The following is a 15,826-nucleotide window of genomic DNA, read 5'->3' as shown; positions in this document are numbered from 1 at the left end:
CTACTATTTTTAATGCCAGTGTTGTCCAAATAAAATGTTGTTTTGTTGCTCACTGTGCACTAGGTTTAGGTTCTAAAAGACCCATAATTTATTTTCTGTGAATTGATTATTTTTAATTGTTTGTTTCCAAAAAAGTTTTAAGTTAAAACTTAGCCAGGTACAGTGTTTTGCTACTTGCTATTGCTAAAACCAAGAGGACAGGAATGATTTCAATTTAAATGTAGCTGTAAATTATTAACGTCATTCTGACTTACCTTTTGTCGTGTGGGCTAAAACCTTTGGCAGAACGTTTGAGCAACACCTGGCAACCCTTAAATGAGCCCTGTATTTCCTTGTTGTTAACGTACACCAGAAATGCTGTCGGTTCACCGTAAGTTTCAACTTTCATTTTCACTTAACAGTAGGAGGGCTGAGCGCGCTTTATTTAACTAGACTTTCGGGATTTTTGCTCTATGTACTTCATGTTGATAACATTTCTGAGGTGTCTGACGTCTTGCTTCTTTGGCCTGTTAAGATTTACACATACTTGGTTAGCTCGGTTTTGTCGCGGTATTAGTAGTAGTTTGCGATCTACCAAACAGATTAGTATGGAATCAGATGATGACTGCGAGTTCGACTCCACATGGGAGGATGAAGACGAAAATAATACACACAGAAATAAGGTATGTTAGAACTACTACTTTATTTTCCTCCAACAGTGAGAACATTTATTGATTACAGTTTATGAATTGTATTTATGTTTATTTATACTTAAGATCTTCCAACATTTTTAATGAAAACAAAATGGTCCCATTTGGCATTATCGTTTACTTTATATTTAGACCAAAAGGAGTCGCAGGAGCTGGTATGCAGCCAAGGACATGCAGAAATTCCGACACAGTTGCCAGGTGAGTTTCATTACCTCACCTCATATAAGATAAGATATATGTAGTAAGAGGGAGTAGGGTAATGTGTGCTACTTTTAAACGTTCCACTAGGCAAGAAGAATTAGAGTTAAAGGGTACAGCCATAAATATGCCTGTTTAAAAAGAAACCTTCTGAACACTGTCATGACAAAAGGAAGTATCTTACTGAGATGTCTTTCCCCACTGTCCTTTCTGTCAAATAAACATGCCAGCTCACATTGGTCCACTGACGTGTGTGGGAAAAATTACAGATTTCTATTTGAATACAAAATGAAATGCCTCTTGCCTGCTGTTGTTACATGATTGTGTTTGTCTCTAGGACCTAGATGATGATGGTAAGGATTATTCCATGGACAAAGCAGATGAAGTAAGTAATTCACCATCAGAATTTGCCACTTAACTATGTTAATATACCATATTTTTTGAGTATCATTTACCCGCATCTCTGGTGTAACGCTAGATTTGATTGGGAGGAAATGCTTTAGAAATTGGTTTATGTCATGTTTTAATGTTGTTGTCCTCAAGGGCTTCCATAACCTGAAGTTTTACAGAGGTCAAATAAGATCTTCACCTGACAGTATGGCATTGTGTTCTTCATACGCTGTAGTTAAATCACACTTTTATACAATACAAGTGCTATTATAGCAAGCCAAGTTCTCTCTAATGTAATACCCCTTATTTGTGCAGAAATTCACATTGATGATTTTCACAACAACTGGCAAGGTCAATATGAGAAGCTGGAAGATGTTCACTCCTACATCCAATGGTTACTTTAATTAATCCATTTAAACGTATTTTAATTTAATTGTACTTGTTTTTTTTATGTGTGCAATCATATAAGTAAATGTATCAACTTTACAGGCTGTTTCCAATACAAGAGCAAGGTGTGAATTGGAGAGCACATGTACTCACAAAAAAGGAAATAATGGTCAGTTTCTAACATTTAATGATGTAGTACCTAAGCATATTTTTTCCCAATATTTGGAGGAAACATTAGCCTAAGTTCAGACATTTAAAATCCCCTGAACCCTTGTGTTCCAGCTTTTCCGTAGAGATAAGGAAGTACAACGCAAGTTGATCAAATCATATGAAGTCATGTTGGATTTCTATGGAATGCGCTTGGACCATAAAGATACAATAAAGGTGGAACGTGCCAAGAACTGGAAGCAACGCTCTATCAACTTGAACAGGTTTATTTTGTTACATTTATACCATAAAAATTCATTGATGTTTTTGATCTATTCAATGTCATAATTACGCCTGGTATTAACATGCATTTTCACAGGTGTAGACAGGGACTGAAACATTTTGAGCTTGTGCACTTTCCACCACTTCTAGAGGTGGTCGAAAAAATGTATGATTATATTGCTGTTGTAGTGTAGATTCAGTCATATGCATCCAATCAGCTTCAAAAACAACCACCTAAACTCTGCCTACTGACCTTGTTAAAGTACTGGCCAGATGGATTTAAACTTTTACAATGGTAATCATAAGTTTTGTATTGAAGGTGAAAAATGTAAATTAGTAGTAATTGAAACAAATAGTGCTTATATCAGCAATTCTAGCACAAGCTCACATTGTTCAGCATGTAGTTTTGTGGCTGTTAGAGCAGTAAAAAAGCTACCATTTTCTGTTGTCTCTATTCATGTTCACACATTATAAAATCATTACAGATTAATAAAATAAATAATAAATGCCTAAATTCAGCAGTTAAAAAATATAACATTCTATTTAGCTGATTCATTCTATTGGAACCGCAGCTCTCATCCACCAGTGTTTCCCATGCATGTTTCTTTTGTGAGATACAGTTTTGTTTTATTTTTAATATAATTTATAATCATATTTATGTTCAGATAATAGTTAAATTCTATTCAAAGCAACCTACAGGGACCGGATTCCAGTCACCACTAACGTCATTTCATGTGATCACAATTCCTGATCCCTTGCGTAAATATTTTATTTATAAAGACACACACTATAATTATTTCAATGTTCTAAAACAGAACGAATTCTGCATTAGGAGCTCAATGAAAATAAAGAAAAAAAATTTATTATTTCTTTTTTCAATTTGGTGTATTTAACATATTTGTACAATATGAAAATTGTGCAAGCCTATTTTGCAGTATTCGAAAGAACAGGCAGTACTGTATATACACTAGGGGTAAGGGGAAAAAAATAGATGCGTTGTGATTCTTTCTCTGAAGTTTTCTTTCTCAAAAGTTAAGAATCGATTCTGTATTCAAATTGGGACGATGACCTGTGCGGTGATGACCTGTGCTACGCTTGGATGATGACAAGCTCTAAACCAGGGGTGTCCAGACTCGGTCCTGGAGGGCCAGTGTCCAGGAGAGTTTAGCTCCAACCCTAATCAAACACACCTGAACCAGCTAATCAAGCTCTTACTAGATATACTAGAAACTTCCTGGCAGAAGCAAGTGAAGCGAGTTGGAGATAAACTTTCCAGGACACCGGCCCTCCAGGACTGAGTTTGGACACCCCTGCTCTAAACAGAAAAGTAATAGGCATTGAAAAGGGCACATACTTATGCTTCCGAATTCTGTTCATTTGGACAAATGGATAATTACAGTGAATGATCCGTTGTGTGGCCTGCGTCAAGATGCTGTATAAAGTCCTTCCGAAACCAAAACCTCAGGTCATCATAGAGCTTGTTTTATGCTTTAAACTGAATACTAGTATCTTGTAAAATATTATTTATTGTCATCATGGCAAACACAAAAGATGTTTGTTAATATAAATTAGTTATTAAAACTATTTTTTTTTTTTTTTTAATTCTCTGTTAAACAGTACTAGAGAAATAGTTAAAAGTATTATCGTAATAGTAGTATTGGATTGTGACCCCCAGAATCGAAATCACATTGGATCGTGAAGTCCTTAAATATTTCTTCCCCTAACATACACCTGCCCACAGTACATACATACTCCCTCATCAGAGAACTGGACAAAAGTGATGCATTTAAATGCCTGGTGTGAAAAGCAGTTTGACTCTTAGACTCAATTATGGCCTCAGAATTTCCAGTAATAAGTCTCGTTCTTTGATTTTTGCAGACATACACACAACAATCTGCGCATCACACGCATCCTGAAGTGTTTGGGGACTTTAGGATTGGAGCACTATCAGGCCCCGCTGGTCAAGTTCTTCCTTGATGAGACTCTTGTGAACGGAGAGCTTGGACGTGTGAAACAAAGTGTACTAGATTACTTTATATTTGCGGTGTTGGACAAATCAAAGAGGAAGGAGCTGATTAGATATGCTTATGAGCATTTCAGACCCAGAGAAGACTTTGTCTGGGGCCCAAAGAAGATTCTGCAAAAGGAAACTTCTGAAAAAGGTGAACAGCAAAGGGTGTTGATCCGTGACTGCACTCATGAACTTGAAGAGATTGGAATTGACAAACCTTGTAACAATGATGACCAGAAAGATGATGCAGTTAGTCAAAACAAACTGAAGGGAGAAAATGTTCAAAGTCATCAAGGGGCAAATAATGAGAACAGTCAAGGTAGCTCAAATGACGAAATGGCAGAAAATCACTATCAAGGTCCAAGTGTTGACCATGATAAAGATGTGGACATGATACCAGATAACACCCCTCATGGTGATTATTCAGGTTGTGATGAAAGTTATCACATTGAAAGTGAGGAAACTAATGAAAAGGACAGGCCAGATAGTCCAGAGAAGATGAATGAAGAGAGTGGGCCAAATGATAAGAACAGTCTGTACAGCTTAGACAATGAATTTGTAAAGGAGCAAGATCAAAAGAGTAGTGGTGATGGTAATAATGAAATCCACATGACACCACAAAACAAACCTAATGGTAATTCTGATGAAAGTAATCCAGCTGAAATTGGGAAAACTAATGAAAATGACATGCTAGACAACGCTGAAGTTGAAATGAAAGATGATGACATGTCTCATGGTGAAAATGATAACAATGCTGAAAATTATAGGCCAGGGAGTCCATACAAGTTGACCGAACAAACTAATAATGAAGATAAGAGGTCAAATGTAGAGACAAATGATGAAGATGAAAGTAATCTAAATAATACAGCGTATACTAAAGAAACATTGTCAGCAGAACATGAGCAGGGATCAAATGATGAGAACAGTCAGTGCAACTCAGAAATTGAAATTGTACAAGACCAAAATCAAAAGATGAGTGTTGATGGTGATGGTGATGATTAGTGAAAGTTTGCCCATGAAGGGTGTTCTTGTCTGACATAGAAAAAAAATGGACAACAGAAAGTATCAAGGCCTTTGTTGTTTTCTTGGTTGTTCCCCACATTTAAATTACATGAAATATATTGAAACGCCTGCATGCCTGGGCTCAAATTCAAATCTTTGAGATGCATGGCTTTGTTTTGTTTATTTAACAGATTGACAAATGGAGATTAAAAATAGCATGCAAAAGCTAAATTTGCACTGTAACAAATGTAATGTTACTTAGATTTTTATTTTTATTTTATTTTTTTTTGTGGAGTGTTTTGATAAGTTTGTCTTGAACCTGATTGCTTGATAAGAAATGAATTGATGATTAACCAAGTGATGATTGATGCAAATGAAAGTTGTAATGATAAAGCAAGATCACAATTTGAAAACTGGCTCCAATAATTGTTAGATTTGTATTCTTTCTTTTGTAATGGATTAATCTGTTGAAGTTTGTAAAATAATGCAGTTTTGTTTAGGGTTTTTGCTGGTGACCAATTAAATGTCATATCACTGAATGCTGTGTTTTTCTGATGCAAAACAAATGGAAAAGTGAAGCTTGTAAACATAGAACATATTTCAAAGCAAAATCACTGATATCTACAAAATACCAAAGTTATAAAATGAACAACTTTAAATTATATTGAATGTGTTATCACATCATAGCACACTAAAAACAATGCACATTATGCATATACAACGGTAGGCCTATTTAAATAGCAGTTATGGGTCATTTGTTAAATGAGTGAATACTTGGAAGGCACAATTTTTACGCAATATTTCCTGAAATTATAATTTGATGTTTTATGTTATTAGAATCAAGTATAGACCACTCAACTATTTGCTAGTCTGTTTCTTAAAGATAAATCGAATATTCTTTGTAAGATTGTTTTTAAGGTTTTAACAGCAAAAAATATGAATAATGAAATACCTGGCAACCCTTGACCCAGCTGGTGTTTTTGTTGACTTCTGCATCAGAAATACTTTCGATTCGCCATGGTTTTCAACTTTAATTTTCAGTAGCCAGCGAGAAGGTCGAGAACTTCAACAAGTCTGAGTTCTCATGTCTGCTATATGGCAATTTATTAGACGTTTACTGAGTGACCAAGCTAGTCCTACAAACGATACTACTTTTGAAATGGAGTCAAGTCAAGACTCGGATGGTGAGTGCGAACTGGACTCCACATGGGAGGATGAACACGAAAATAAAATACCCTGCAAGAAGGTAGGTTTGGAATTCAGTGCCGCGTTATTTTAATGTCTTCATTATTACTTTTTTTTTTTTTTTTTTTTTTAACAAATATTTTTATTCCTGTAGGCCCAATATATATAAGCTATATCACTTCCAAAAAGCAGTAGCTCTTGATTATGCTTATCCTTCCTGATTTCTATTTGTATGAATTATAGTAATATTGTTATTGTTGTTGTTGTTATTATTATTGTGTGCTCATTTGGGATTTTATTTACACTTCTAAAGAAGAGTCGCAGGAACATGCGTGCTGCCAAGGACATGCAAGACTTTCGGCATAGTTGCCAGGTGAGTTTCATTACCTGTACATTAGGCTTAGGGATTGGGTAAAATGTCCCACTTTTTAATTTATGTCTCCTCTGATAAAAAAAAAAAAAAAATTGCATACTTCATAGCATCAAAACTACTAGTAGCCTACTTCATATATTAAATAAGGAATTAAGAAAGTATAAGAAATTAAGAAATATATTCTTTGTCAAGATGTATTGCATAATATCTTTGGCTTTATTTTAACTCTAGAACTTGGATCATGGCGATGATGAACCAGCATCAGTAAGCATTTTATGACCTGTCATCTAGAATTTACCACTTCTTGCTAGCTGTCAGAGTATCATGTTCAGTGTATCATTTACAGACAACAGTTTTTCCACCTCACTGACTAGTTTTGATTTGGATGCGATGTGTAGGAATGATGTGGGATGTTTTTTATTCTTGTCCGCAAGGGTCGATTCTATAACCTGGAGTTTTACAGAGGTCAAATTAGATCTTCTCCTGATGGTATGGTACTTTTTATATATAAAAAAATAGTTTATATATATATATATATATATATATATATATATATATATATATATATATATATATATATTCAGTCAAACCGTATAGTTTATTTTTTTATTAATGCAAAGCAAGTTTCAATTAAATTCAATACAGTTATTAATATATAATCCTTGTTTGTGCAGACATTCACATTGATGATTTTCACAAGCAGTGGTTGGGTCAATATAATCAGCTGGAAAATGTTCACACCTACATTCAGTGGTTCGATCCTTACAGTTCATCTTTAAGTTTGATGTTTAACTATTATTTATACTATACACGTTTTAGATCTTGTTAATAGCAATTATTGACAATATTAATACTATACAGGTTATTTCCATTACAAGTGCCAGGGGTGAACAGCAGGGCACATGTGCTCACAAAAAAAGAAATCAAGGTCAGTTTAAAATATGCAGAATATGTCTTATTTCAAAAGTTTCATGTTTAATCTATTTTTTCTTTCAGCATTTCCGTAGAGATAAACAAGCACAGAGTAAGTTGGTTAAATCATATGAAGTTATGTTGGATTTCTATGGTATTCGTTTGGTCAATAAAGATACAGGAGAGGTGGAACGTGCCAGGAACTGGAAGCAACGCTTTGACCACATAAACAGGTTTATATACTGTCATTCACTGTCAGTTTACAGACTGCAATTCAATTTTATATAGTTTTAGTGCTCCTAAGTAATTTCAGTGATAAAAATCACTTTTTGTGATTGTGCAGACATACACTCAATAACCTGCGCATCACACGCATCCTGAAGTGTTTGGGAACTCTAGGATTGGAGCACTTTCAGGCCCCGCTGGTCAAGTTCATCCTTCATGAGACTCTTGTGATGGGAGAACTTCAAAGTGTAAAACGAACTGTACTAGATTACTTTATGTTTGCGGTACTGGACAAGTCAAAGAGGAGAGAGCTGGTTAGATATGCTTATGAGCATTTCAGACCCAGAGAAGACTTTGTCTGGGGCCCAAAGAAGATTCTGCAAAAGGAAACTTCAAAAGAAGGTGAGCAGGAAAGGGTGAGGACCCATAAGACCATGCCTGGAATTAAAAAAATAAACGCCTGTCTTCCTTCTGAAAGTATGAGAAGTGAGAAACCTCATAAAAATGATCATCAGAAAGATGATAAAGCAGTTAGTCTAGACAAATTGATGGCAATAGAGAAAAAATTAGGAGAGACAAAACAAAGAGAAGAAGGTGAGCTGCTGCAAAAGGTGAGGACTCGTGGAATCAACAAAATACATGCCAGTCCTCGACCTGAAGGCATTGAAATTGACAAATCTTGTAAAAATGATCACCAGAAAGGTAATAAAAAAGTTATTCCCAACAATTTGAAGGAAAACAATATTACAAGTGTTCAGAGCGCAAATGAAAAAAGTCAATGCAGCTCAAAAAACAAAAAGGCAGAAAAGCAAAGTCAAGGTACAAGTGTTGAAGTTGAAATTAATTTAGAAACTATCATTCTTGATGATGATCTAAATAAGAAAACTGATACAAGTGATACCTCAATTAGTGCAAATGAGCTGACCAAAGAAAACATTAAAAGTGATCAGGGAGCACAATGCAGCTCAAAAGAGGAGACGAGATGTCAGGAGATGAGTGTTGGGGATGAGGATAATAATGATGATGGTATTGAAATGTCTCATGGGGATTAAATTCAGTGAAATATTCTCCGTAAAAGGTGTTTAGAAATGAAAATTGTTTTTCTTTCATGAAACTCTAATTATTAATTTAAAGGGTTATAAGTTGCTTATTTTATTTTACATACTTTTTCCTGCATTTTGGTGAGGGCAATACACATTTTAAAAAAATAAATATATGTCCATTAAGGATTGTGATAGGTTAATGTACAGTGCGTGGTCTCTTCACTGAGGAAACAGTTTGTACTTATGACTGATTGTTTAAAAAGAAAGTTGGCTTTTGTAAATGTCAGGTTTGTGAAATCTGTGTTTTTATCATTCTAATATTTTTTTCAATACAATGAAAAGCTAGTGTACAAAGGAATGTGTATACTTTGTAAAAATGTCATGCAATAGTTATTCTGTATCTTGAAACTGCTGTTTGGTTTAATACGGTATATACTACTGAACCACATACTGTATGTCTCCACATTATCAGAGTGGAATGCTGCTGTACAACATACTGCACATTTTATTGCTTGTCGCTTTGTAAGATTATTTCAGTTTTGTATGATGAAAATGCAATAAATAAGCAATCTATAAAACACAAACATTGAATTTTGGTAAACTCACTTTTTCTTATATTGATCCCAAACTGTTTGTTTAATCTTGTTTTATTTTATTTATTTGTGATTACTAAAATCAAAAAAGATCAAACATGATTATGCTATTCTGTTTCATACAAATAGGTTTTGTTTTTGCGGTATGCTAAGATTAATCAATTGGATCAGTAGATAGCAGAAATGTGTGCGTTTTTACAAGATCTGGCAACCCTGTAGTTAGCACGATTTGTGTCATTCTTGGAACTGTACTAGAAATACTTTCGGTTCACCTTGACTTTCAGCTTACCCTTCTCTTGACAGTGGGAAGTTTGAGTCCTTTATAGTTTGAGTTCTTATGTCTGTGTTTACTTAGAAAGTTTAGTATTTAGCCTACTTAAATTTGCAACGTAGCTACTACCATATACAGGACATGGAGTCAGACGACTGCGAGTTCGACTCCACATGGGAGGATGAACACCAAAATAAAACACCGAGGAAGAAGGTATGTAGCCTATATGTTTGAACAGCAGTGTCGTTTTATATTTGTTTTTAAATTTCTGAATTTAAATCCTGAAACACATTCATTCTTGTATTTTTATTTTCTTTGAGAAACAATTTCCTGGGTGTGTTACGTTGTGTTGTTTACATTAATCGTGAAATACTGAGTGTTTTATGTACACAGTAGTAACATTCTTCATTTTAGTCATTAGACGTTGTATTATATTTATTTTCTCACTTTCGTTCATATGAAGTTGCTACCTGGTCTGCACTGTAAAAAATACAACTCACCTTACCAAAGCATAACAGATATCACGTGATCTGATTTTTTGTCTTTTTCCTTTTTTATGTACATCTTAAAGTATGTGGTCTGTACTATGGATTACATTTAAACTAGGCCTTTGTGCATTGTTTTACATATTATGTTTATTGTAAATGTCCCACGATCTTGTCAACAACAAATTATTACTATTATTTTAGTAGTATTATTAAACATATAGGCCTATTGTTTTACCATTCTTTATTTCTATTATGATTTTTTTTTTACAGCTGACACATTTGGCATTTCTGTATGTGCTTACAGATGTACAGAAGGAGTCGCAGGAACATGTATGCTGCAAAAGACATGCAAGACTTTCGGCATAGTTGCCAGGTAAATTTGTTTATCATTAAATATTAATTAAGATTGTGGTAAGACATTTATCTTACCCAACTCTCTTCATTCATTAGCAGTGTGTAAAGAAAAAAAAAACATTGGTCAGTATCTAAATTACAGGACAGCAAATGTCAGAATCTGCTGTAGAATAATCTGTCAAAACTTAGTCTTACATGAAAACATTTTGGCTGTTTTTAACTCTAGTTCCTTGATTATGACGATGAAGAGCCTGTTCGTGTAAGTGTTATCATTACCCATTTCTTCACATTGTCTGTTTTCCATTTGTGTATATAAATTAGAGTATCATTTACTCCAAGACTTTTTTTATAACTTACTTGTTTTGATCTTAAGAAAATGTTTGGGAACGGTGTGGTTTAGTGTTTTGATGTTATTTTCTTCAAGGACTTCTATAACCTGGAGTTTTACCAAGGTCGAATAAGATCTTCACCTGACAGTATGGCATTGTGTTCTTCCTAATATTGTTGCATAATCACACAATACATTTTTATAGATTCAATACTTGTTTAACTCAAAGAAAGGATGTTCTTTAAGATATTACATTTGATTCTGCAGATATTCACATTGATGACTTTCACAGGCATTGGTGGGGTCAATATCGTTGGCTGGAAGAAGTTCACTCCTATGTTCAATGGTTAGATCTTGTTACATTTCAGAGCTTATGTTTAAATATTTATTTATATCTACAGTATATAAGTATTTTATACTGTGACTGAGAGAGCTTAAACATGCTGTAAGTTAAGAAAACACATGCAAATAAAAAAATCACTTACAAACTGAGAAAACATTTTCAGCAGTTTGACAAAATATAAATGCATTTTAATTCTCACAATGCATGCAAAATAGAGAAATGTGTTGCAGATAGTGCAAACAAAAACAGAAATGTGTGGGGGAGACCAAGCGGCAACCTCCCGCTCTCCCTCGGGAAGCCAATACGGAAGTAACTGAAACTGCAATTCATCAAAATTCCGCTAGTCCTGGCTCCATAATAGAGCAAAGTGCAATTGAGCACACTGTTAGAATGGGCAACTTTACAGCAGAAAAAAAGGTGTTTACAGCCTGGTACAAAGAACGATTTTGGTTCATATAGTTATTATTACCCTCCATGACAACTGTGAGGGGGGTGAATTTTTTTATAACTCATCCATTTCCTTTATATTAGGTTATTTTAAGTTTGTATAATTAAGGGCGTGGCCACTTGAGTGACAGCTAGGTCTCGCTGGTCACCGTCACTTCACCTCAGCTGAATCCGGCAGATTAGCCACTGATCTCGGCATATTCATCGTATTTTTGTTCTGTTTTATGTGGCTTTACACAGTCAGCTGCCTTTTGGACTTATTTCTTACAATTATCAGATGAAATGGGATGCTGTGTGCACTTAATTGTGCTCACAAACCATTCACGTGGCCTCGTTTCCCATGTGAGTAAAGTTATATACTTGTATACCATCTCTATAAATGTATTTGTTTTATTTAAGATCATTTGTCAGTCATTAATATTTTTCTTTAGACCCGTAAAGCACTCCAGAATGTGACAGATTGATTAGCTGTAGGCTCTAGAACAGTCACCTGAAGCGTTATCATACAGTGTTGTGCTGGATTTTATCAATAGTCTTGCATTTACTAACACACACACACATCTGAAGTGTTTGGATGTAATTCGCGTTTACCTCCTGTAGAAAAACGTCATAAGAGCAATGTTTAGTGGCTCAATGTATTACAGCAGTGTTTTTAAAAGTCTAAACACTTTATTGATATAGTGTACAGTCAAGCACATGTGGTCAGAACACAAACGAGTTGCAGGTAATAAAGTATTAAGTGTTTCTCCCAAAGTAAAGTCTGTCTGCCAGGTCTAAGCAAAGTGCCAGCAGGTGTCTGTAGCTCCGCTCACTCTCCGCCTCTTTGCCCTTGTTTGGTATCCCGCCGTGGGTGCGATGACGCGCGAACAAAATGGCGACGGTTGGCCACGCCTACTTGTAGCTTCTTTTGCAGTGTTCAGAAACCTATGGGTGACGTCACGGATACTCCGTCCATATATTTTACAGTCTATGAGGGAGATCCCAAAAAGTGAAAACATGGCAGCTTTCTGTTTTACAACCAGTGGTGTTGCTGGAGATCTGAGAATCTTATTTCAACATCCTTGTTGTATGTTTCCTCTTTGTTTGTATATTTCATCCTTAATAATCTAATAAAAATTAATTTTAAATTAAACATTATTTACTGCTAAGTTAGAAAGAGTTATTCTCAGAAATAAAAATATACTAACGAGGAACCAAATTACCAGAATGTTAAAGTATACAAAAGCTCAACTCTTAGATCTATGACAACACCACCAGCTCTAAACAGGAAACAGGTGAAAGTCTGGTTCATCACTTTTGCGGGTTCCCCAGTCTGTGCCAACTGCAGCACATTTCTGTATTTTCATGTTTTGTGAGAATTTGCATTTGTTGTTGGATTTTAAGAGATGTTTTCTCAATTTGTTAGTGTTTCTCTATTTGCATGTGTTTTTGCTTAAATCCTCTCGGCTACCATAGTTTTATGGTGCGTTCAAGTCATGTTGCATAAATTTTGTTTACAAGTTAAACATAACAATAGGTGCGTCATTGAGAAACATGATGGAATCACATATATATAATAGAGAGTTATATACCATTATATATTTTATTACACGTAGGTCAGTGGATTCATTTTGTAATTTATCAAAAGGTACAAAGCCGTCTTTTGCAAACGAAAGGGACTTAACTGCACATGATGTCATTACTAAAACTTGTCAACTCATAAGTAGAAGGACTTGAATGTAGCATTAGAACATATGAATGAACATTAATGGCCATATATCGAAACTTTATAGGTTGTTTCCTATACAGGAGCAAGGGTTGAACAGGTTGTCACATGTGCTCACAAAAAAGGAAATAAAGGTCAGTTTAAAACATCATTTACAGGGTATAAATGGTAATAGATGGTATTTATACTTCTGTGTTTATATATATATATATATATATATATATATATATATATATATATATATATATATATATATATATATACATATATATATATATACATATTAGTTGAAGTCAGAATTATTAGCCCCTCTTTAAATTTTTTTTTTCCTTTTTTTTAATATTTTCCAAATTATGTTTAACAGAGGAAGGACATTTTCACAGTATGTCTGATAATAATTTTTCTCCTGGAGAAAGTCTTATTTTTTGTTTATTTTTTGGCTAGAATAAAAGCAGTTTTTAATTTAAGATCAAAATTATCAACCTCTTTAAGCTACATTTTATTTTTAATAGTCTACTGAACAAACCATCGTTACAATATAATATAATATAATATAATATAATAACTTGCCTAATTACCTTAACCTGGCCAGTTAGCCAAATTAACCTAGTTAAGCCTTTAAATGTCACTTTAAGCTGTATAGAAGTGAAAAATATATAGTAAAATATTATTTACTGTCATCAAGGCAAAGATAAAATAAATGTGGGGGGGGGGTCTGTATTGGTCCTAATGCCCCAGTATAGTGACGGGAAATCCATACTGCTCTGTGAGCGCTGTCTTACGTATGAGACGTTAAACAAAGGTCCTGACTCTCTGTTGCCGTTAAAAATCCCATGATGTCATTCGAAAAACCCTGGCATCCTGGCAAAATCTGCCCACTGGCCTCTGTTTATCATGGCCTCCTAACAATCGCCATACCATAATTGGCTTCATCACTCTGTCTCCTCTCCACCAATCAGCTGGTGTGTGGTGTGCGATCTGCCGCAATATGGCTGCCGTCACGACGTCCAGGTGGATGCTGCACACTGGTGGTGGATGAGGAGATGCCCCCCAATGTGTAAAGCGCTTTGAGTGCCCAGAAAAGCGCTATCTAAATGTAAGGAATTATTATTATAATTCAGGAGGGCTAATAATTCTGACTTCAACTGTATATATTATTTTATTTATTATAATTTTTTCTGATATGTATTTTGGAGGAAGCATTCAGAAGTTTATATTTTTCCCATCTGTTAATTTACAGCATTTCCGTAGAAATAGACAAGCACTGCGTAACTTGGTGAAATCATATGAAGTCATGTTGGATTTCTATGGTATACGTTTGATCAATATAGACACAGGCGAGGTGAGACGTGCTTCAAACTGGAGGCAACGTTTTAAAAACTTGAACAGGTATATACTATCATGCTTATGTTGTCTCTTAAATTTCATAGAATTTTTAAAATGCCTGCAAACATTTCCAGTGGTCAAAGTACAGTATCTTTCTTTGATAATTGCAGGTATACACACAATAACCTGCGCATTACACGGATCCTGAAGTGTTTGGGAACTCTAGGATTGGAGCACTATCAGGCCCCGCTGGTCAAGTTCTTCCTCCATGAGACTCTTGTGAACGGAAATCTTCCAAGTGTGAGACAAAGTGTACTAGATTACTTTATATTTGCGGTGTTGGACAAAGCAAAGAGGAGGGAGCTGGTTAGATATGCTTATGAGCATTTCAGACCCAGAGAAGACTTTGTCTGGGGCCCAAAGAAGATTCTGCAAAAGGAAACTTCAAAAGAAGGTGAGCAGGAAAGGGTGATGACCCATAAGACCATGCCTGGAATGAACAAAACACATGCTCGTCCTTATCCTCTTGAAAGGATGGGAAGTGAGAAACTTCATAAAAATTATCACCAGAAAGATGGTAAAGCAGTTAGTCGAAACACATTTACGGTAACAGAGAAAAGACGAATTGGTGGAAACGCACGCTGTTTATGTTTTTAATGTTGACATGTCAGAAAAGTGCCTGGTGGTGAAGATGAAATTCATCTAGATGAAAGTTTACAAAAACTTCTGTAAATGTGCCAGTTCAAACAAGCTGACTGAACTAAGTATCAAAAGTGTTCAGGATGCTGATGCTAATGAAGAGTCATATGGTTATGATACCCTTAAGGGGAACCAAAGCACAAGTGTTTTTTTTTGCAAAAATTATTGATCAGCTTTGACACAACAGATCTAGTTTCTACTTTTACACTACGGAATATAATTGTACAAAACTGAACCATATTTCTGGTCTGAATGTGAATGCCTGGTCAGAAAAGCACAGTATTATCTGTACTGTATATCTTACCAAATAACTGCTATCTTCATTTGTAAAAATAATTTGGTTTCCTGTGAATTTTCTTTATATATATTTCCCAAGTGCTGACTTTATACATAAAATCATTTTAAACAATAGTTTTAATAAATAATTT

At 34.8% G+C, this 15,826-nt stretch overlaps 3 protein-coding genes across 4 annotated transcripts; all 3 read left to right on the top strand.

Moving 5' to 3' along the window:
- Positions 1-310: 310 nt before the first annotated feature.
- Positions 311-5,144, top strand: LOC130237338 (opioid growth factor receptor-like protein 1). Its single transcript, XM_056468252.1, has 8 exons — positions 311-662; positions 822-887; positions 1,225-1,272; positions 1,431-1,482; positions 1,593-1,671; positions 1,767-1,833; positions 1,947-2,095; positions 3,972-5,144. Exons 1-8 carry the CDS (start codon positions 453-455, stop codon positions 5,104-5,106), a joined length of 1,806 nt encoding a protein of 601 aa, XP_056324227.1. The 5' UTR covers positions 311-452; the 3' UTR covers positions 5,107-5,144.
- A 950-nt stretch (positions 5,145-6,094) lies between these two features.
- LOC130237457 (opioid growth factor receptor-like protein 1) lies at positions 6,095-9,417 on the top strand. Its single transcript, XM_056468400.1, has 8 exons — positions 6,095-6,352; positions 6,605-6,664; positions 6,896-6,928; positions 7,099-7,153; positions 7,339-7,417; positions 7,526-7,592; positions 7,661-7,809; positions 7,920-9,417. Exons 1-8 carry the CDS (start codon positions 6,191-6,193, stop codon positions 8,851-8,853), a joined length of 1,539 nt encoding a protein of 512 aa, XP_056324375.1. The 5' UTR covers positions 6,095-6,190; the 3' UTR covers positions 8,854-9,417.
- A 238-nt stretch (positions 9,418-9,655) lies between these two features.
- LOC130237458 (opioid growth factor receptor-like) lies at positions 9,656-15,547 on the top strand. Of its 2 annotated transcripts, none has more exons than XM_056468402.1 (8): positions 9,656-9,921; positions 10,501-10,569; positions 10,777-10,809; positions 10,975-11,026; positions 11,171-11,224; positions 13,457-13,507; positions 14,705-14,762; positions 14,870-15,547. In XM_056468402.1, exons 1-8 carry the CDS (start codon positions 9,850-9,852, stop codon positions 15,354-15,356), a joined length of 876 nt encoding a protein of 291 aa, XP_056324377.1. In that variant the 5' UTR covers positions 9,656-9,849; the 3' UTR covers positions 15,357-15,547. The 2 variants fall into 2 exon arrangements, with proteins under 2 accessions (XP_056324377.1, XP_056324376.1); XM_056468401.1 differs by having other exon boundaries at positions 11,146-11,224; positions 13,441-13,507; positions 14,614-14,762.
- Positions 15,548-15,826: the final 279 nt, after the last annotated feature.

The sequence above is a fragment of the Danio aesculapii genome, chromosome 11 (genome assembly GCF_903798145.1).
Source record: "Danio aesculapii chromosome 11, fDanAes4.1, whole genome shotgun sequence".
In the NCBI taxonomy this organism is placed as follows: Eukaryota; Metazoa; Chordata; class Actinopteri; order Cypriniformes; family Danionidae; genus Danio; species Danio aesculapii.
The sequence above is the reverse complement of the archived record's forward strand: the minus strand, read 5'-3'. Positions and strand labels throughout refer to the sequence as shown.